Source organism: Homalodisca vitripennis, chromosome 4 (assembly GCF_021130785.1).
Source record: "Homalodisca vitripennis isolate AUS2020 chromosome 4, UT_GWSS_2.1, whole genome shotgun sequence".
Taxonomy (NCBI): domain Eukaryota; kingdom Metazoa; phylum Arthropoda; class Insecta; order Hemiptera; family Cicadellidae; genus Homalodisca; species Homalodisca vitripennis.
The window spans coordinates 64,378,931-64,401,631 of record NC_060210.1 but is presented as its reverse complement, the minus strand read 5'-3'; the positions used below and the strand labels follow the sequence as shown (position 1 = coordinate 64,401,631).

At 35.1% G+C, this 22,701-nt stretch overlaps 1 protein-coding gene across 4 annotated transcripts in view; it reads right to left on the bottom strand.

Moving 5' to 3' along the window:
• LOC124359412 (protein dopey-1 homolog) overlaps nt 1-22,701 on the bottom strand; it is a 165,103-nt gene that overhangs the window by 34,325 nt on the left and 108,077 nt on the right. For all 4 annotated transcript variants that reach the window (XM_046812136.1, XM_046812137.1, XM_046812138.1 and 1 more), the window contains 10 exons: nt 22,071-22,330; nt 21,215-21,416; nt 20,084-20,352; nt 15,015-15,350; nt 12,903-13,074; nt 11,688-11,803; nt 10,741-10,900; nt 7,890-8,015; nt 5,678-5,917; nt 3,651-3,774 (listed from right to left, as the gene is read on the bottom strand). In XM_046812136.1, the coding sequence (XP_046668092.1) occupies nt 3,651-3,774; nt 5,678-5,917; nt 7,890-8,015; nt 10,741-10,900; nt 11,688-11,803; nt 12,903-13,074; nt 15,015-15,350; nt 20,084-20,352; nt 21,215-21,416; nt 22,071-22,330 (2,005 nt within the window). The remainder of the gene's footprint in view (nt 1-3,650; nt 3,775-5,677; nt 5,918-7,889; nt 8,016-10,740; nt 10,901-11,687; nt 11,804-12,902; nt 13,075-15,014; nt 15,351-20,083; nt 20,353-21,214; nt 21,417-22,070; nt 22,331-22,701) is intronic.

Here is a 22,701-nt window from a genome sequence, read left to right as displayed (position 1 = left end):
TGTGCAATTTTATTAAATATTAGTGTAAATGAAGTATTGTAGATATCAGTGTAAATATAACTGTAAATAAAAGTGTAAATATATCAGTATTAATACCTGTATTTTGTGTTTTTAAAGTGATAACAATGAATGAATATAGGGTTGTTGACTGTAGTCCAGGCAGTGTTAGGGACATTCTAAATGGTGAAGATAGTGATAGTTACACTCAAGTGATGTAGACGAAGATGTGGCAGACGAAATGAACAATGAAGATAATAGTACTGAAAGTCAACAAGGACTAGATGAGGAAGCTGAAAATGAAGATTGTGATTGTAATGGTTGGAGAGAATGGAATGAAGGTGAGGAAATGTTTGTAAAATTCAATTGGACACTCAATAGTGGTTTTAAACCTCCAACAGGTGTAAAACCGATAACCCCTTTGCAATTCTTCCAACTTTTCTTTACAGATGAGTTATTAACTGAGATTGTAAAAGAAACTAATCGTTACGACCAAGAAAAGATAATGAAAGTAACTCCTTTAAGGAAAAAATCTATGTGGAAGACTTGGAAAGAGGTTACTGAGTTTAAGGCTTTTATTGGTTGCTTAATGAACATGGCAATGAACCACAAGCCCGAGGTTGAAGATTACTTTTCAAAGGATTGGGTAGATTATCAGCCCTTTTTTAAGGACATTTTTCGAAGGAGAGGTTTCTTCAGATTTTTTGGAACCTGCATTCTGCTCCTCTTCCTGTTGGTTCCATAGGAGGAACTTTATCCAGATCGGGTAAAGTAAGAAATGTCGTACTTTACCTAGATAAACAGTTTAGAAATGTCTACATACCTAACAGTACAGTAAGTGTCGATGAAAGTACCGTTGGGTTCAAGGGCTGCATTCTGTTTAAGGTATACAACAAAGCAAAACCTATCAAATGGGGTATTAAGATATTTGTATTTTCAGATTGGCTACATTTGCTGTTTAGAGCCATACTTCGGTAAATCAACAACAGACCGGTTGGAAAGACCGGACTTAGGTGCAACAAGCCGAATAGTTCTCCATTTAGTGAATAAACTTAAGGAGTCTTATGGAGCTGTTGAAGGGCTCCATAAATTTACCAATAGGTATTATACAAATATGGATATAGCCCAGGAATTAAGTGATATTAAAGTTCACTTAACAGGGACTATCCTTAGAAATAGGATAGGATTGCCATTGCAGATTCGAAAAAAGAAGACAAAATCTAACGGTACTAGATCTGTGCTTAAATTAAAGAAAGGCGACATGAAATTTTACAAAAAAGATGATCGTTTCTCACTTGTTCACTGGAAAGACAAAAATGAGGTAACGATATTGAGTACTCTTTATGGCAATGGTACACAAATAGTACATAGGACAACGAAACAAGGCGTAGTTGAAGAAGTGAAAAAACCTACAGCAGTATGTCAGTATACATGGGGGAGTGGACTTGGCGGACCACTTTATAGCTTCATATGGTTTCACAAGAAAGTCCCTTAAATGGTGGAAGAAAGTGTATTTCTGGCTCTAAAAAGCTGCACTAGTGAACGCCTATATACTGTACAACATGTCTGAAGCCCAGGGTAAAATGTCTCGTCAGTTTAGAAAATTACTGGTATTAGAGCTTGTTGGCGATGTAAGGAACACAAATAAAAAAGGAAGACCATCCCAATTGCAAGACATTTCCCGAATAAATGGGAAACTTCATCTACCATATCCTCTTGAAGGTAGAAAAGTGAAGGATTGCGTTGTGTGTAGCAGCAGAGCACAAGGCGGCACCAGGAAAAGAGTGAAGTTTTATTGCAAAACTTGTGAAAATGAGCCCGGTCTTCACATCGGTGTTTGTTTTGAAAAGTACCATTCATCTCAGATATTTCAACAACAAGATGACAACTAGCCTGCAGTTAAATTTGTATTCGGAACAATAATAAGCAGTTCAATTTTATTTTTTATCATGTTATAATTATTTACTGTCACATTATTAATACTCATTGTAACTCATGTTAGTTTATAGAAATATAACATTTCCATTGTAATACTTTTCGACTACATTATTATTTACCTTTGAACCTTTAAATCTATTTAACTTTTTAAAAAGGCACAGTATCAATGACACGCTGAAAATAAATCCGAGCTGGTGGGGATGCAACAATGACATGGCTGCTGTGTGCACGCAGGCGCCATAGTGGACAGCACCGCTGCCCATCCAATCTGAGTGGACAGTACGCGCTAAGATAATACGAGCCTACGAGTAGCCATATTTGGTCAGCACTGCTGCCCATCCGAGCGGAAAGGGTTAGTTCAAAATGATAGCAACTGAGAATTTTATTAATCTTATAGCATAATTTGAATTGTAAAATAGTAAATAATTTACTTGTTTTCAAAGTAATGTTTTTTTTGCCCTGGAGTGGCATTTCTACATCTGTTATTTCACTCAAATTAAATTTTCTTCATGTTTGTTCAGTAGAATATACTTCTAACATTTGTTATATGCTCATTAAAATACGTACTTTTTGGTTATAATATGTTATTTGGTCACTACTTTTAGTGTTTAGCTCGTCAAACTTTGTTTTTTTTTATAATTTTTAAAATTATAACATGTATAAATACTGCTAAACAAATGTTTAAAATTGAATCAAAGTGCAATTTGGTATGCCAATTATAAGTACATCTCATTCTCTAAAAAACAAAATAAAACTAAGGTCCTAGCTTTGTTGTAAACTTACGAAAGTTATATCATTTAATCAATGAACTTGTAAAAGCGGCCATTTTTCTGTAGTGGTCTTGCTATTGAATGGTATTGAAACATCTGGCAGTCAAACGTACTACGTCATACAAAAATAGCAGTGCTTAGTGTCAAACTATACCTCATATAAATTAATTATTAATTTATTTATAAATAACTATCAACAATTGTTTAAAGTTGCTTTATTTATTTATTGCAAAAAATTTCAATCCCAACTGTATTTTCTGTATTATGAAGATTTTTTCCATTAAAATGGTTACAAGATACACATTTCAAAATTCTAAATTTGAGAATGAACTAAGAATATTAAGCAAAATGTAATTATAATTCTTCCTGCCTTCTTTTTTGAAGTTAAATTTGTCTAGATCTTATTTTGCTAGTGCATCTTAGTCAGTAATTAACGTTCACAACACTTTCTATTGATTGGAACTATCCAGTGAAAAAGATGTGGCACTTGTAAAATCCTTAAGCAGGCTCTATGCCTATCACCTCTTTTCAGGGTTTAAATTTCTTGGTTTCACATGGAACAACCATTGCTCGAGTTAACCAAACAAAATTGGTACTGCACAGAAAATATGGTGGGTTTAAGCACAACATTAAGGCTAGAGATGTTTCGGATACCAGAAATTGGTTTGTAATTTTTTGGGTAACTAGTATACTATTTTAACAATCCAGCCAGCCCAAACTGGGGGAAAATTTTATTTGAAAGTAATTAATTAAATATTTTTGTTAAAAAGTTTTGATTAATAACTTGTACAGATAATTATAAACTACTGATATAAAATGTAAACACATTAGGAACCTAATATAAACAAAACAAGATTTAAATGGCTTTCATTAAAGAAGCAACATTAGGACTGTATGGTGGGCGCAAGTGTGTGATAGCCTCTTGCATGTGTCTGCCATACTCACACTTGTCTGTACACTCAGGTGACGGTGGCTGTGGCACTTCCTCTTCCTTTACAGCCAGGTTGCGCCTCAGCCATGTTGTCTGTTCCAAGTTTGCTCCTGCAATCTGTGAGCACGACTCCACCAGCTGGAACAGTGTTCCAAACATATCAACTATTTAATTACAGCACATACTCGTACAATGTCCATGAAAATTATGAGTGGAGTAACTAATACATAAATAACTATTATGAATGTTTGTGTCAGGATTAACTTCAAAAGATAAAAAAATCTATCAGTGACCATTCTAAAAAACCACTGTTGAAATTAATCAACTCCAGGATCAAGAACTGTAATTAATTAGAATTAATTTGTAATTTATTTGGGTTTAAAACTTAAATGATTTTATTGTTATTTCAAACAGATAATGATTTAGTTAAAATTTACTTTTAAACCCAAATCAACATTGAAAATAAGTGTTACATTAAAAAATATATCCTTATTATGTACATAGAATAATGCTTATAGTAATGGTAATATAATAGCAATATAATTACCAATCCTCTTTTTGCGTGCTAATATTCAAAATTTTAATTAAATACAAATATAATACATTTTTGTTCAGAATTTTAGCTACTTTATTTCTTTCTGAGTCAAAACTGTAAGGAAGTACCCATCATAGGTATTAATCCTACTTTAAATATCAACATAATTAAGTTAAAGGCTTAGGAAACATTAAAAGGTAATATTTATTATCTTGAAGTAACAACTTCAGAAAAGATACAAGAAATCAACATTATAAAACTGCAAGATAATACACAAATATTTTATGTATGAATTACTATTGGAAGCAAAAAAATCAACCTATATTTATTTTTTATTGAAAGTAAGGGAGAAATGAACCCTTACTGGTTCCTTAGGTATTTTATTCCGCTCAATAACTAGGGAGAGGAGAGGTAGAAACAACTGGGTGTGTTTTTATTACCCAGTGACAATGACCGAGGCGGAAAGTTACAGATACTGTACTTATACTTAAGCTTAATAGCGGTCACTTACATTTTGAACATTACATAAATACATGCGATAATATAATTTCTTTAATACTTGCTAACTTGATGTATTGTTTAAGTAATAAAAAATTGTTTAATAATTTACTTTTACCAGCCAACATCATAAAAATAGTATAATTAATGATTTTCCAATATCAGACTAACTGTTGTTTAATTATATTATAGATAACATTTAAACATACAAAAAGCCTAGGTCTAGATGTGTACAATTATATTTACTAGACCTAATAATAATTGTGAATAAGTGTTCTTTTGCTTTTTTATTCAATAATTTCTTAATATATTATCCTAGGAGAAAAATAAAATATGAAAACAGTAAATGATTTTATGTACAATTTTAAATTTAAAAAAATAATATTTGTTATAGTCTTAGCCATTTTATTTCATTGTTTGAGTACATGGTAATTTTTACGACATCTTCCTTGTATATATTAAAACAGAGTATTTGCCCAATTGTTCTTTTTTTATAGAAATCACCTAAATACTAAATGAAAAAAATACAAGTTAAATACATTTTTGTCCGGAAACAAATTATACATTTTTTAATATAGTTTCTTAAAAGAAAAAGAACAGACATGTTATTGAATGTGAAATTATTTTTAGTTGTAAAAACATTGTTTTAATATTTGTTTTTGAACATTATATAAAAGGAATCAAACATTAGCTCTTTTACTTTTTATAAATTACCCTTTCATTAAAGTATGCATATGCTTAAGTGACAAATAATATTTTTTCCCAATATTTGAGAAAGTTTCCTACATTTAGATAAACATTGCTCACAACTGAGAAATTTTTACTCCTGCCATTTGGATGGTTAAAACTTAATTCGGTTTCAATATTTAAAGAATATGTATAAAAAAAAAAAAAAAAAAACAATTAACTGAGGAAGCACACTATACAATTTGAATGTGTTGGCAACACCTGAATACCAGTTGGTTAATAAAGTCAACCTAATCAAACAAAGGCTGTCCAAAAACTAACCTTAGCAGTAATGTCCTGAAGGTCACGGACATCCTTCTTGTCAGCGAGGGCGGGGCAGCGGTTTACAAACTGACTTAGAACTCCCACCAGCAGGAACTGGGCGGGGGGTGAGAGGGAGGGTCCCTCGCGCAGCAAGGCTAACAGTGAGCCCCAACTCTCTGCCAGGCTCACCCCAGGAATCAACTGGATGTAGTGTAAGAACAGTTCCAGAGCGCTCACCTCCACACTCATCGCAGTTTGCTGCAAAACACTCTCAGTACTAACCAATACTTTAGGAAAATAAATTATAAAAGGACTATTCATCAAAAATTTACATCTGAATCAAGATGAAACCAAACATACGATTTTAAGCTTGACTAAACTTATGAATTTAAAATAGCATGTAAACACAGGTATTAATTATCCCTTTAGTATTTTACATTGTAACTAATTCCTGAATAAATTATTTTTCCAATTAAGGCTAAGATAACGTATATTTAATTAATATTGTGTGAAAATTATTATACTTAGATTTAATAATTATTTATATTTAATTTATAATTTATACACATATAGTTCTTAATTTCAGGTGGAATGAATCCAAATGGAGTTCCAATACCTCTCTAAGAAATTAAGCACTTTTGTTTTACACAATACAATTTCTTCTGCACTTCAGAAATACATAAAAACATTCTTTATAGACCTCATATTTTCAAAAATTCCCAAGGAAGGATCTCCGCACCACCCTTTCTTCTGGAAAATATTTATTCCACTACCTCCAGACTAGTGGAATGTTACAGTTCCGCCACCTCTAGTTTGAAATATCAGCCTCTGCTATATACAGAGTCGGTTCAATTAGTATCGGGACTGGTTCCAAAAATAAAAATTTATTACAGGTATCATTACAGTTACTTAATAATCTTCAAATACAACCCTCCTTTATCAATATATTTAGTTCGGTACGTCTGCCACTCGTCAAAAGCCTGCTGCTAGTCAATTTCCAGAATACTGTTGAGAACCTTTGCGTTGCCTCTTGAACCGCCTCAATAAAGTCGAACCAATGTCCTTTGAGCTCCTTTTTCGTTCACGGAAACAAGAAAAAGTCTGAAATATTCATGATTCATTGCAAGTAATAACATTGTCGAGAAAACGTTCATCTTTGTGGACGTAATCCAAATTTTCTTGTGAAATTTTCACCCACGACAGTTTTGTTCCTCGCTCAAGACTTTCTTCTGTTCAGAGTATTGGGACTGGTTCGCCGTATCTTAAACGGAGTGGTGGAGGAGAGTCCAACCAGTTGGCCTCAGTAGAGGGGTCCACCATCACTCGGCACACTTTAATTCAGTCGTCTGAGGGCATGCGTTGGGACAGAAGGTGAATTTTTTAAAGTGAAATTTTTTATGATGTCATGTCACCGCACAATTATGGAGTGGACCGTCGAGCAATGCTGCGCTTTGAAGTTTAGCTTTAAACTCGGGAAATGCACGTCAAGGCCCTTGAACTCATTAAACAGGCTTTTGAGGATGATGCCTTAAGCCGCACAAGAGTTTTTGAGTGGCACAAAATGTTTAAAGAAGGCCGGGAGTTTGTTGAAGGCTACACAGCATCAGATGCCTAACAACTGCTCAAACCGATGCTCAGGTGGCCAAAATGAAAACAGTTTTGGACTCTTGACAAGCCTTTAACCATTGCCCTTATTAGTGAGGAGAGCTGCCTTTAAGATGGAACCTTCCACACCATTGGTGTGGGATACACTTTTTTACCGTCATTGACTGGACTATCAATAAAAAGCTGTTAAGAGTAAGACAAAACTCTTTCACAATAAATAAATAAATTAGATATAACATTTCACTTTTAGTATATTATAACAGTTTTATCACAAAAACCAGACAGCTTATGAGAAGACTTCATTTTACCCTTTTTAGTCAAATTATGAGGATTTTGTTTTTTGTCAGCCCCATTTACTTTTCAGGTAAAGCTGCACATTTCACTTTTGTAATAAATAAAGTATTTCTTCCATTCTCAAGACCTTTTTTGGCGTTTTTTATAATACTAACATAAAAACTGGTATTAAATAAAACATACTTTCTTAGCAATTTTCTTTATAGTCGAATACCCTTAGTGTTAAGACACAGAGCATGGTCTAATGGCCCTCAGCAAGTTTTCAGTCATTGGAAACACTATGAGAAAAATACCTGCTAATTTTTGGTACTGTAATTAAGCCAACAGTTACCTGGTTCATGGCAGGCTGTTTGACCACCTGGTGTAGAGTCTGTACCAGAGTATCTATTGGCATAGCCTTGATAGCACTCAGCAGCTGCACCAGCACCTGTTGACCTTCACTCGCCTGGGCCAGTACCTATGTACATCACACTGTTAGTACTAACTGTAATGTTATATGATGCACTGTAATAATTATTACTGTATAGGATTGCTAACACGCCCAAATGTAAATTTTAAAATGAAGATGAGTAAAAGACGAGTATAATGAGAATTATGTACTGCCTTCTTGTTTGGTACTATCAACTGAGTCATTAATTAATTGCCTAATGACTAATAGTGCCTGAAAAAGTGCAAGGGATTTACATGGAGCCTGAATCAGAAAGGACCAGTTTGGCTATAGTGTCTAATTAAATTGTGAGATGTTGAAATCAATGGTCCAACTGCACATACTATCTTTTTACCAATCAAAGATAACTTGAATATTACTTTAACAAAGCTCTAGTTGCCGAAGGTGCTATAACCGATGTTAGATGACCATAGCAAGACTTACACAGGATAAGTCATCTACCTTGGAGATTGAAACACTAAATTATAATGAGATGAAAACTTAATTTGAACTCTGGAGATGAAAATTAATAATATACGAGGTCTGTCCAAAAAGTATCCGACCGCGGCGTAACTGACCGGCTCGAACCGGTTATTGGAGGGGAGGGGCGAGCCTACTCCTTCCCATATTAGGCATTGAATACGATCCGGTCACTCAGTGAGTCACAGCGCTCTGTTCTGTACAGTACTGCTGTGTGTGCATCGCATTTCAATATGAATGTGTTGAGCAGCGCATTTGCATTAAATTTTGCCAAACACTTTGCCATTCAGCATCAGAGACAATTACTATGAGATATGGAAAGTTTATGGTGACGTTTCTATGGGCAATACACAAATAAAAGAGTGGTTTAAGCGGTTTAAAAATGGCCGCATATCAGTGGAGAGTGATGACCGATCTGGCAGGCCTTCAACGGCCAGAAATGCTGAAAATGTTGAACGTGTTCTTGCAGCAATTAATGAAAACAGTCGATTGACTGTCTGAGAGCTGGAAGAAGATTTAGGAATACCAAAATCATCAGTTTGTAACATTTTACATGAAGATTTAAAAATGAACCGTGATTCGGCAAAATTTGTTCCTCTGCTGCTGACAGAAGACCAAAAAAACTGTCGACTTGAAATCGCACAGGACAATCTGGATTTGATAAAAAGTGACCCAGGGCTATTTAAAAAAGTTATTACTGGTGATGAGTCATGGGGTTTATGGCTACGACCCTGAAACAAAGGCTCAATCTTCACAGTGGAAAACTCGCGAAGAGCAACGGCCGAAAAAAGCAAGACAAAGTCGAAGCAATGTCAAGACAATGCTGACAGTTTTTTTTGACAGGACGGTGTTGTTCATGACGAATATGCTCCAAGAGGCCAGACAGTGAATAAGGAGTATTATCTTGAGGTCCTAAGGCAGCTACGAGATGCAGTGCGAAGGAAACGACCTGAACTGTGGACAAGCCGTGACTGGATCCTGTATAACGACAACGCGCCAGCTCATTCCTCAAATCTTATTCAGCGTTTTTTGGTCAAACACGACATCAACCAACTACGACAACCTCCCTATAGTCCTGACGTAGCTCCTTGTGAGACTTCTGGCTATTTCCAAAATTAAAAATTCCTTTGAAAGGAAAAAGATTTGACGATGTTGAACAAATAAAACAAAATGCGACGAAGGACCTATTAGCCATTCCGCAAAATGAATTTAAGGAGTGTTTCCGGAAGTGGGAGGAGCGTTGGAATAAGGTAGTGGCTTATGGAGGGGAATACTTTGAAGGGGACCAGATTGCTGTTGCCGCCGAGTAACGTCAGTTCATGCCAGACGTTAAGGTCGGATACTTTTTGGACACACCTCATATAACAAAATGAGAATGATAATAAATACAAAAAAAAAAGTTTGGGTAGATAATAAATGTTGAGTTACCAAAAAAGCCATATAGTTATATGAAACATTCTTTAAGTTTCCAAAACAAGTAAAAACTTCAAAAGCAAAATATAATTCCCAAAATTAACTAGTTTTATCATAGTACATCACTTTTCCTTGTACAATTCTATACAACTTTATAAGAAAAATTTTCAGTACAAGAGTATGTTTGTGAAAACTACAATTTAATTTATTAAACAATAAACAAGAACCGTTACGAAATATGACAAAGTGGAGCACAATTTTAAGTATTTCAATAATTGTTAAGGGGATTCCCTACTAAAAATTACCAATTTTGACAAAAAATTATTTTTTTCTTGTTTTATGGTCTATAAGGAATTAGAAAAATACATCATATGGCATAATATCTCTTTTTATTGTTGTGAAAAAACATTTGAAATGGAGCATGCACACCTACTTTTGGGGCAGTCAGCCAGATCAGACTGCAGCTGTTGTGCCTCAGTTGTAACATTCACTAATAATTATTGAACATTGCTCCTTCTTGTTAGAAAGTAAAATTTACTCAATATATATTTTTATATAGTTATATTGCATACTTTATCCTCTTTTTTCCTCTTTGAAACAGGCAGAAAAACCAAAAGAACTCCAAAAATTATATATCATGATTATTAATAATACTTTTAAGAAAACCAATAGTTTTTTTAGTGGGTAAACCAGATTTTTAGGGGAGTCCCACACTACAGGCTGGCCACATGGGTGCGTAATTGCATTTTTCCTGCCTCTCCCTCAAAAAAAGAGTTTTAACAGAGAATCCTGTTAAGATAATCAGCCAGATTAATAAAATTTGTCAATTTATTCAGAATAATGGTAGACTGATTGCACTAACCGCGTAGTTTGTCTGCAGGGTGGAGGGCCTCCGTTCTCGCCACACCACTGCCATGGCTGCCAGGAAGCTGGTGCCGTGATGTAGTGCCACAGGGCTCAGAAACTCCAGCAGCTGTTGTCTCACCACCCGTGGACTGCCAGCCTCACAGTTCTCACTCTCCCTACACACACAACTTGTCATATCTATCCAATACTAAACAATATGACTGTTAATGGTCATTGACCTCAAGTTAATATGCAAAAGTTTGAAGTAACACAGCCGCTTACTTCAAATTGAAAGGTTGGTTACCTTGAATTGAACATTTACTTCATCATTTCCAAAATCACATCAGACTTTTCATTATCCCAATCAATACAATAATAATATTTTCTTGAATAGTTCTCCATCCAAGTTGATTATTTTTCACTTAGAACCATTTCAGATCTGTTACTAAAGTTATGACTGGGGCAATACAAAAACAGCTAGTGGCTGGACAGTATACAAAAATGATTGATCCAAAAAGTTTAAATTCAATATACTTTGATTCTATCAAAGGAAGCAAATACTGATGATTTACAACTCTCTTAAATCTTGGAAAAACAGCCAGTAAAGACTATTTTAAAGAATATGACATCGGAAAGTGAAAATAAGGATAATCATAATAAAAGTGGCAGTTATTTTCAATGTCTGAATTCAACCAGCCAATGTAACTTGGATTTTTACATTTTCTGTACCTTAGATTATATATGACAATGGGTTATATTTTGTATAACTAATACAATAAAAATAATACACAGACCTAAATGGAAAGAGTTCTGACTATTCAGATAATAACTACAGAGAATTATCAGAACCTTATAGCGCAGTAATTTTAATAAAATTTTACAATAAAATATTTTGAACCATACTACATTTTAATGTAGCCTCCCAAGCCTGTCTATGATGAAGATAAAAAAATAAGTAGTTACCTTTCTTTCCGCTGTGTGAGGGCCTGCCACAGCACTGCCACACTGGCTATTACTCTCGGCAAGTTGCCCAGCACTGCTTTCCGTGCACTCACTTGCGGCTCTATCTTGTCTTTGTTCTGCAAAATTAAGGTGTTTTTATAAACGTTATAGACACACTGTTTCTCAAAAGTTAAATGTAGATATAGAAAGAGAAGTTTGCACTTGGTTGCAAGCCCTGTGTGTAAAGTAGAGAAACTTCCAAAGGTTGTGAATCCTGACATTTGATGGAAGTTAAAACGTAATTTACATGTTACAGTAGAACCCCTCATATCCGGCCTCGGTTTTACCGCACCTCGGTTTATCCGGCCACTTCCCGGAAGCCAATATCGAAATTTATTTACCACGGCTTGCAGTCGCGCAGTTGCACGCACTAGTCTCCCACGACTCGTGCGTTATTTTGGTGTATCTATTTGTTTACATTTTCCTGTGTTGTCCTCAGTTGAGCTAGTAGGTTTAACCTCTAAACAGTTCGTTGATTATTTCCAGTGCGGTTAGTACAGTACAGTACAATTGTTTTGTTTCGTCAAGTGTTGTGTACTGTAGGTTGGTTTATCCGGCCGAATCGTTATACGGCCAGAGGCTCGGTCCCGTGGTGGCCGGATATGAGGGGTTCTACTGTATTGATTGTTGCTTTGAATTTTTGTAGAGCTATATACCCTTTTTTGTGTGGTTTTATACAATGAAACAGAGTTTTAGCAGTTAAATTGTGGCTCTCTCTACTGTATTGTTGAAGAGCTTTAAGTTTTTTTTTTTCATTTACAAGGGATATAATATATTATAATTATGCTATTCTATAATTAGACTGTTACTCGTGATATTGTGCTTTATTACAAAAAACTCGTAAACATATATTTATAAATATGATCTCAAATGAGCTTAACAAAACATTTATGAATACAATCATTGTATTTCATGCATTTACTGTAAAGAAGCAGACATGTAGTTTTAAATTATTCAATTATAAATGTTATGTTATATATACTTTAGTTTTTATATTAGCTATTATAAAAAAAAATAGCTATCAATTAAATTTCTACTGCTAAAGATGTTAACATTTTAAAATATTCAGAAAATAGATGGTTTTGTAGCAATAATTTTGGCAGAGCTACTCTTTCTACAGTAGACATTTTAAATGGTGTTGTAATTGAATAAATGAACATTAGTATTAGTACTAACAATGAGGAGAGGTGAAGGCATGAATACATGTATGAGATTGTTGAAGATCTGAGCAGGAGTGGAGGTGGTGGATCCCAGTGGTAGGTTGAAGGGAGTGGCAGAATCCAGCAGGCAATAGTGGCAGAGGACAGTCAGGGCCTCTACTTGAGTGATGGCATAATCTGCTGGCATACTGCAAAGCACAGACATCATGTAAGACTTGATTTCCAACATACTATTGTTAAGCTAATCAAAATGGGTTTGTTCAGGACATGTTTCGATGCAACTACATCATCATCAGCTTGTACATCATATGGAAGTAGTTAATTAACCAAAAGGGTTCGTCAGGTAAGCTAAAATATAACACAACACAAAATAAACAGTTGTTAGCCTCTCAGTATAGGGACATCCACTACACCCAGCAACTATTGACTGGTTTCTCTCATATCAACTTTCTTAAAAGTGTACGAAAAATTTGTTCTTAAAATACAACTGAAAAATAGAAATTAAAAAAATCTACTTTAAACATGCAGCGTGGCTTTACTCAGTACAAAATGACAAACAGCTATAGAAACTTGTGGTTTACCCCAGGGTTCCAGGTTAGATCCAGTTTTCTTTATTTTTTTTTGGTATAAGATGTACCCCAGTATTTTCAAAACTTCTACCGTACATTTCATATGCAGACTAAACCACCCTACTGATGACTAACAAAACAACCAATAACCTACCCATCCTTACAGTCTGTCAATACTATCCTAATAATGATTTTGTAGTAAACCACTAAAAGTAGCACATTGGATTTGAACATTGCTGTGAATAAACACTATACATCTCGGTTGTCATACTGTTCAGCCAAGCAAAATTCTTGGCTTGCATTAAGTTAAACTGGATCCTGAACGCAGACAACCAATGCATTAACCCATTGCGGATCAACGACGTGAGGGTGACGCGGAGCGAGGCGTGGACCAAAAGCACAATGACGTGACCCTCACGCGGATGACGTGATACGGATGACCCATTTGTTTTGAACGCTTATCGCTGTTATAAGCCTCGGAGATATTTATAGTCAGTTTTCCTGGACTGGCTTCCTATCTTATCTCTGATACTCGTCCACAAATACTCCCCTCGTTATCGGTCAATAACGTTATTATTTGCGACAAATTGTTTGTCTGAGGCGTACAGTCGTGGCGTTCTATTTTCCTTTGCCTCGTGTGCGTGTACGTAAATAAAATGGGTGACAATTTACGATCATCTGAATTAGATAGACTATTATTAGAAAGTGGAAGTGATGAAAGTGATATCGATAGTGTTATTGAGGATGGAGACGGTTCTATCACGCGTATTTGTCCACGTTTTCATAATTACGCGGATACTAATGTTGACAGTGACGAGCGGGCTAGTGACCATGATTCAGATGTTCAGACTATTTCAGACATTGTTCCTGGGACACCACCGGATGTGGAAACTCTATTTCAACATCATTTCAATATCAATAAAAACGCTCAAAGTAGTGCTTCCGAGGATATTTATGAATATACTTCTAGTATAATATACTTGTCTAATATGATCTGTATAATGTTTATATAACATAAATAACAACATAAACAAACAAAACATGTATAATTAGCGAGCGCGCTAAGCAGGCAGGTAGGCGTGCAAACACTGCGGGTGCTGCGTTGCAATACGGATTAATTCGTACTCTAAGGCCCGCGCGCGCGCCGTTTTCACGATCCGCAATGGGTTAAAATCAATATTCATCAATGAATTCTTAAGGATTTATTACAGTTAAAAAATCAAGTAAGTGTGTTTTGTATTTAAATATAGTTTTAAAGTTGTAAATATACAATGAAATGTGATACCATAAACCGCTTTAAATAATTTAAACTGAAGTTGCTAAATCGCATAGTCATAGGGTTTGCACAACATGGTTTCAAATTCATGTGAAACTAAGGAAGCACTTTTGGTTCATCAGCCAAGACTGTGATATGAAACTTGAAGGGCTGATTCCTTTCTCTATCAATCAACCTTAGACTATACAAGACTGAAAAGTATCTCCTACAAGGTTTTGAACCTTTAAAAAAATATGCAGTATAAAGATTGTTTGGCATTTATGGAAAAACGAAAAATGAATACCTGATCACATTACTATCCGAGGGGTTGAATGCCTTGGACAGTTGCTCTACATTGGCACATAGTTGCTTGACAACGGCTGTGACGACACGAGTTAGAGCTGCGCCCAGATAAGGCAGCGCACACGTGACCAGCGCAGTCCAGTGTGTATGTGCACAGGCAGCACGGCCAGGAGCCTCCAGAGCACGCAGTATGGCCGCTAGCAGCATGGGCTGTTGCGGCAGGGCACGGCCGCTCACGTAGCGTAGCTCTCCACTATGAGATTCCTTTGTCTCTGCCTCTGACTCTCCTTTCCGCTGGTTCACCTCATGTTCTAACATTATCAGTGATAGCAGAAACCTGCATGGATTCACCACATTAGTGTACACTTGTACAATAGAGCATACAGAAATAACATGATATAATTTAAACAGTGTAACACTACAAAGCATTAATGAAAAATAGTTAACTGTAAAAGTCAAAAAATGGTGTGATCCCCATATTTTAGCCATTTCATACTTTTCCATTCACCATTATTATTATAAAAATTAGTTTAAAGTTATCAATGATAAAATATACAAATTAAAAAATAAATCTCCGTTTCTTTCCTTTCAGGTTAATCACGCAACATATATTTTATAATTTTATCTGTTATTTCGCCCAAGACAAATTAAACATACAGAAAAGGTTTACTTTAAACCATTTATTAGTTTTGCTATTATTGCAATTTGACAACATTACTACGAGTATAATAGAGAAGAAGGGAAAGGTCCATTGCCACAATGTTTAAAAAAATAAAATGCAAGGTTAGCTAAATAAATAATAAACTAACATAATCATAGGACTGTGTATGTACTAATCAAAAAGGGGATGACGTGTCAATTAAGATCTTAAATTCTGGGATTTCTGACCACACAGCCCAAATTTGCACGCTCAATGTTTTTACAGAAGATACTGGTAATGTTAAAGGACAAAAGAGAAATTTTAATGATGACAATATCCACAATTTAAAACTGGCATTGTCTAATGAAACCTGGGAAAGAGTCATCAACTGTAATGACACTGAAATCGCTTATAAAAAATTTCTCTAACATCGTTACATCAGCACTGAACCAAACATGTCCTTATAAAAATATATAAGCAATGCAAAGGCAAAGAAAAACTATGGGACCCCTGAACTGCACACTTTGAGGCAAGAATTCTTATGGTGCCAATGATCGTTATCTTCTTATGGGCTCATTAGAACACAAGCAGGAAGTTGCTACTAAGAAAAAGAATTATGACTTGAAGATAAAAAGAACTCAGACGTCAGTCAACGGTCGACCGAATAGCACGTTCAGAAAATAAAACTAAAGCCCTTTGGAATATTATAAATAATGAAAGAAGAACCAAGAAATCGTCTGTAGGACTGAAAGAACTTAAAATTGACAATAAAACTATCAACGATCCTCAGCAAATTGTGGAACATTTCAACACTGTTTTTACGACCATGGCTGACTCTGCTATTTTAACACAACAACCCTCTAAAGAACAGAACTCCTAGTCCTATTCAGCAGCTTGACACTCGCTCTTTTTTATCTCTATGACACAAACAATTGAAGAAGTCATCAAAACGATCAACCTCACTGCCAGCTAAAGTCTCTGCAGGAATTGACGAAATCTCACAAAGTTATTGAAGGCTTGTAAACATTGAAATAGCCTTACCCTTTAAACCCACTCTAATAAAACATGTCCTTCCAATCTGGTAGATTTCCACATCAACTAAAACTATCTAAAGTAATCCCCATTTTTAAACAAGGTGATCAGTCTGAAGCATCAAACTATCGCCCAATCTCGCAAATTTCAACATTCTCTAAAGTTATTGAAAAGATTGTGCTTTTAATCGTCTCCTAAACTACATGACATACAATAATCTGCTTACTGATCAACAGCACGGTTTCACCAAAAATAAATCTACATCGACAGCTTTAATTAGTTTTATTGAATACGTAATAGATCAAATAGAAGCTAAAAAATACAACAACAGCAATATTCTTAGATTTAAGCAAAGCCTTTGACACCTTGACCATGAAACAACTGCTGACCAAACTAAATACCATGGGAGTACGGGGCACTGAAGCTGAGTGGTTCAGGAGTTACCTAACCAATAGAGAACAGGTAGTTGAAATCCGGCATACTCAAAACAATAAAATTGCACACATCAGATCCAGTCCACTTCCAGTTCTAAGGGGCGTCCCCCAAGGATCAGTTCTGGGTCCTGTACTCTTTACTCTATTTACGAACGATTTACCTAAGTACTTAGATGAATTTGCTACAACTCTGATGTATGCAGATGATACCGTTCTACTTTTAGCCGATAGAACCCCAGAAAAACCTGGAGATAGAGTCATTCACTGCAATGAACATGGCGGTACAGTACTGCCATATTAATAACCTGGTAGTTAATGAAGCTAAAAAACCAGCAACTCATATTGGGCCCAAAAAAGGAACAAACTGTGCACCTGCCTAACGTCCAAGCAGCATCAGAGGCAAAGTACTTGGGAGTGACAATAGATGAAGATCTCAAATGGACAACGCACATTGACAACCTGTGCAGGAAATTAGGTACTGGACTGTATGTTGTTAAAAGAATAAAATCAATAAGTGATGTACCCCCCCTCTGCAAAAAACAGCCTACTTTGCTTTATTTGAATCGAACCTTCGCTATGGGTCTCCTGGTCTGGGGTAATTCATCTGCAGGAAATCTCCAACGTGTGCTGGTAACACAGAAAAAAAGCAGTGAGAACACTTGCTGACTTACAGCCAAGAGAGAGTTGTCGACCAGCTTTTATCAACCTCTCAATTCTGACGGTTGTATCCTTGTACGTGCTGGAGGCAGTAGTAACCTGTGTGCACGAGAGAGGTTTTCCCAGAGGATGTAACACACATCATTACAACACAAGACGAGCGACAGATTTTCATCTTCCTGGGCATCGACTTTCTCTATTTGAGGAGAAGCCCTCTTACATGGGTTTAAAACTGTGGAACCACCTGCCAGAAGACCTGAAGGGACATGGTGCGGCAAAATTCAAGAAGGAGGTGAAGCTGTGGCTGCTGCAAAATCCATTCTACTCGTTAGAAGAATACCTGAACAGAGAGCAAAACTAACAACCAAACTGGACATTTACCTGTAAATTCATTGTTTGTAAACTACGCAATTGTATTTATATGATCTGTAACAAATTTTGACGAGTTACAATTCTCAAAGAATTTGTAAATAAAGAATTTGTCTATTGTCTATTGTCTATAGCAAACCATGTTATTTCATCTTTATTTTCTCACATGAATATCTGGTATGTAAATCCACTCCATGATATCTATATCAGTATTTTACGATATTTCAATAGTTTCTAACCTAAGGGATGCAACAATGAAATCAGCACCATTCGGAAGTGACCAGCCAGAGTTTACATATATTACTGCAAAATTCCAGTAATTGGTAATATTGACAAGTATTTTCTACTGAAATATTAGAAACTAGTGTGCGAAAGTTGTGGAGTCCAGAGCCAGAGTTCCTCAGTGATAAAGTTAGACACATTGATCATCTATTATACAATTTAATTTAAACTTTACTAAAAATTTTAGGAAATAAATTGAAATAACTTTTCACCAAAATAGTTTAACTTTCATAAAAATTTGGAAATTTCTAGCGTTACCTTGAATGACAATCTGGGTGGGAAAATCACATCGGGGAATTAATGGGAAACTTAATGTAGAATGTTACACTATTCATAAAATTAGAAATTTGACGGATTTAAGAAGGGCAAAAACTATATATTTTGGCTATTTTAATTCCGTAATAAGATACAAAATTTTTTGCTGGAGAAGTTCACCATTTATTGAAAGGATTTTAAAAACTCAAAAAAGAGCAACCCGAATTCTAGGAAATTTAAAATTTAATGAATCATGTACAGGCCGCCTTTTTAGCTAAACATTTTGACAGTGAGAAGTATTTACATAATGGAAGTATTAACTCAAACCTGTAAAATAATACAATCCAATCCCTTTATTTCCCATAATAACTACATAACATGAAAGATTCATTCTCTACATGTGCCTCTACACAAAACAACCCCATTTTTTAAATAAACTACCATTACTGTGAAGAGAGATTCCCTACATTACATGTCTTCATAAAACTAGTAAAGAATGTATGCTTCAAACTTAAATTTATACTTTTAATCATTATTGTCCGAATTCAGCAAAAAATAATTTAGATGTGAAATATCAATACTTCACCCAGGTTTAACTATGTGTAACTAGGGTCATAGGTAGTTTTTTAATTGTTTTTTAGTATTTAGTGTGTTTATATCTTGACAAGCCTTATAACAGTAAAATGTTTTAATGGCCTAATAAATAATTTAATTTACAACATTTACTGTCGTTAAGTTAAACAGTTAATATTCAGTAACTTCAATGGTTGCAATGCCTTACTACAATAGAATTCAATAGTGATACTCAATGTCCCACCGATGGTAGTCCTACATTGTTATGAAAGTGCTGCAAAAATGTAGTAATTTGTAAATTTATTGATTTATAACCATCAAACTGGAATAAACATACTGTTTTTACTCTATTAACATATTCTATTATATATTCTCTACATTTAACTTTATTGGACGACCGACTAAATCATAAAATATTGTCACATAATTAAATACAATAATTATAAGTGCAAGTGCTCATCACTAATCTGAAAGTAAGCAAACTCTAGGCTGCGCTTCTGAACAATCCTCCAATTTCAATCCTTACCCTACTGATCTATCAAACTCTCTAGTAAATTTATGTTCTTGGTCACATCATTCTCTTGGCCTGTTTGTTCTTCTAGTGATCATAGCTCACTACAACTAGCCCCTCGTCAATTTACCCCCCTAATAAACTAAATTTCTCCCTGAAAAACTTATAGAATCACTAATATCCAAAAGATTTCAATTTCATATTCTATACAAGCATTCAATTGGCGTTTAATTTGTTGTAAAACAATCATTTTGTATATTAATTTTATATTCCATCTGTGCTAATGATATTTCAGTTTCGTAAGAACTGTTACTGACCTGAGTATCTGCACCTGGAAGGCCTCTCCCTGAGATGCCAAGCTCTCGTCTGTGTTATCGTTGAAGGCAAGTATCTCATGGGTGAAGGAGCGAGGCAAATCTCGTGAGGAGGGGATACTCGTGAGGACACAGTGTAGGGTGATCTTCTGCAGCTTGATGCGAGACAGCAGGTCCGCCAGGTAGCAGGCCAGTCCACGTCCACTGTCCCTCACAATGGCCGTTAGCTCGTAGCACACCAGTGACAACAGTTCAACACTGCTAATCTGAACCTGTCCAGCGATTTACAGGGTGTTATTGAATTTTGGACATATTTAAAACTAAGTATTTGAAATATGCAGGTTAAAATTTTGAAAAATTGTTAAATGTATAAAATGAAACAAAAAATCTATTAGAATCAAAATTCAATATCACTTCATTAAATTCTTTTTTAAGTTAATTTTTGATCATTTAGAAGCATTAAATCCTTAAAAGGATCAAAAGATTGTGAAGGTTTAGGATGTTTTCCATTGTTCATTGATACGCAAAATCAGTAACACAAAGTTTCATTATCCTCAACCTGATTTCTTCCTCTGATTTTGTGCTTACTTTAACCTAGATAATGTTATATGTGTAAATTTGAATATCTTGTGCACCTTTATTCAATTAATTAAAATACGTTATGGGTTAGAAATTAAAACATTGTAAAATTTTTAAGAAACACAAAATAATAAGCTCTTGAAGATATTGTACCTTACTCGAATCAGATAAAACAACTAATAAAATCTTCCTTTACTGAGCTAATGTAACCATATTTAAGTGAATTTATGCATGAATATATTTTTTTCACTTTATTTTTTTATCTTATCTAATCACAGTAAAAAAGCCCAAATTAAAAATTCTTCACAAATTTTAAACAGTAAAAAATTCTATTGGATACTAAAAAATATAAAAGGTAAGCCTATGTAGAACTAAAACATATTGCAACCTAAAATATTTATGTGTTGAAACATACTTGTAGAAAACACACAAGGAGACAGACAAATATCTAAATGGATCAACATGCAGGATGTGGTAAAGATACAATTTTGTGTGTGTTTAATGTCAATGTTTAAATTATGAGTTCAAATTTTCGACATAATCTAATGTCCCTACTTGTCTGTTAGCATGTATCTCCTCCGCAGTGAGTCTGTTCTGTCCCAGGTTGGGATAGTAACTGCGCATGTAGTACAGACAGGTCGTGATGATAACTTCCAGGTACATGGAACTGCGAGTGCTGCTAGCGTCTAGTTCTCCTAGGAACCCTCGGCCGAAGATAGACTTACGGTGTCTCGCCACGAGTTTCAGCAGAGGAGATCTGTGACCAAGGCAGACATAAAACATAAATGTAATATACAGAGTGTGTTCGAAGAATAGGAACGGTTTTGTTTGATACTACTACAATGTAACACTTTATGTGTCTTATATTTTCTGTGATTGTTTGGAATGTTTAAACAACTGGAGCTTGGCGAGATTTGTGCTATCCAGTTTTTTGAATGTAAATAAACAAGGTTATGTGAGCTAAAATTGACTTTATGGAGGGATTCACTGTGAAAATAGAACTAAAAGAAACAAAATAAGAGATTGCTCGTGTTAACCCATGGCCTATAATGTCCAATCACCCTCCACACAGTCCGCCTGGTATCATCATCAGACTACCACTTGTTTCTGCCGATTTACAAATATCCTCATTAATGGGATGTTTGGGTAAGATGGACATACAGTATGATACATACCTGAACATTAGTAATAACTGTGTTCTAAATAACAAGTTTTAAATCAAATAATTTTACTTTAATGAAAATGTAGACATCTGATACATATATACTTCTTTTAAAAAGTAAGTTCTTTGCAGGGTTAACACTAAACAGTTTCTGGGTTTTACACCAACATAACTCAAAATTAAAAATGGAGGAATAGAAACAGTCTGAAATAAAATAATAATTTTGTCATTGGTAATGTGATGACTCACCTTGAAACAAGACCAGTAGTGGAGGAGGAGCAGAGAAAGGCCCGTGCGTTGGTGGCCAGCATATTGCGTACAGTCTGCAGTGCGTATAGTGCCCGTTGGCTGTCATACACGCCACAGTATAGTAGCAGGTGGGAGTGTAAGTGGTCCACGTTACCGGATGTGAGGGATGCACGGTACTGCAGGTGGCGTCTAGGCGCACTAGGAGTAGATGTAGAGTTACTGCGCAGGCTAGGCTCCGAGCTTGATGACTCTTTCACCACCTGCAAATCAAGGTGTCACTCTTGTTTCAAATCTTGAAAAAGAAGAATCACCAAAAAGGTAGGTTTCCATGTTCTCCCATAAGTTTTACATTGGAAGTAAAGAAAACCTTGTGGGCCCAAATTCCATACCAAAACCATTATACATGGAGAAACTATAACATGTATAAATATAAATAACTTATAAATAAATATATATTTATGGCCCAAGTCCCATGCAACCTATACTCTCACATGAGGCTTTATTCACAACTTTTTATAAAAATATAGCAAGGGTTTATACTGTTCAACAGTAACAAAAAACTAATGGATTTTGGAAAGTCCCTGCTTTACAGATACTATTTTCCTCCCCCTTTTTTTCTGAGAATTGAAAT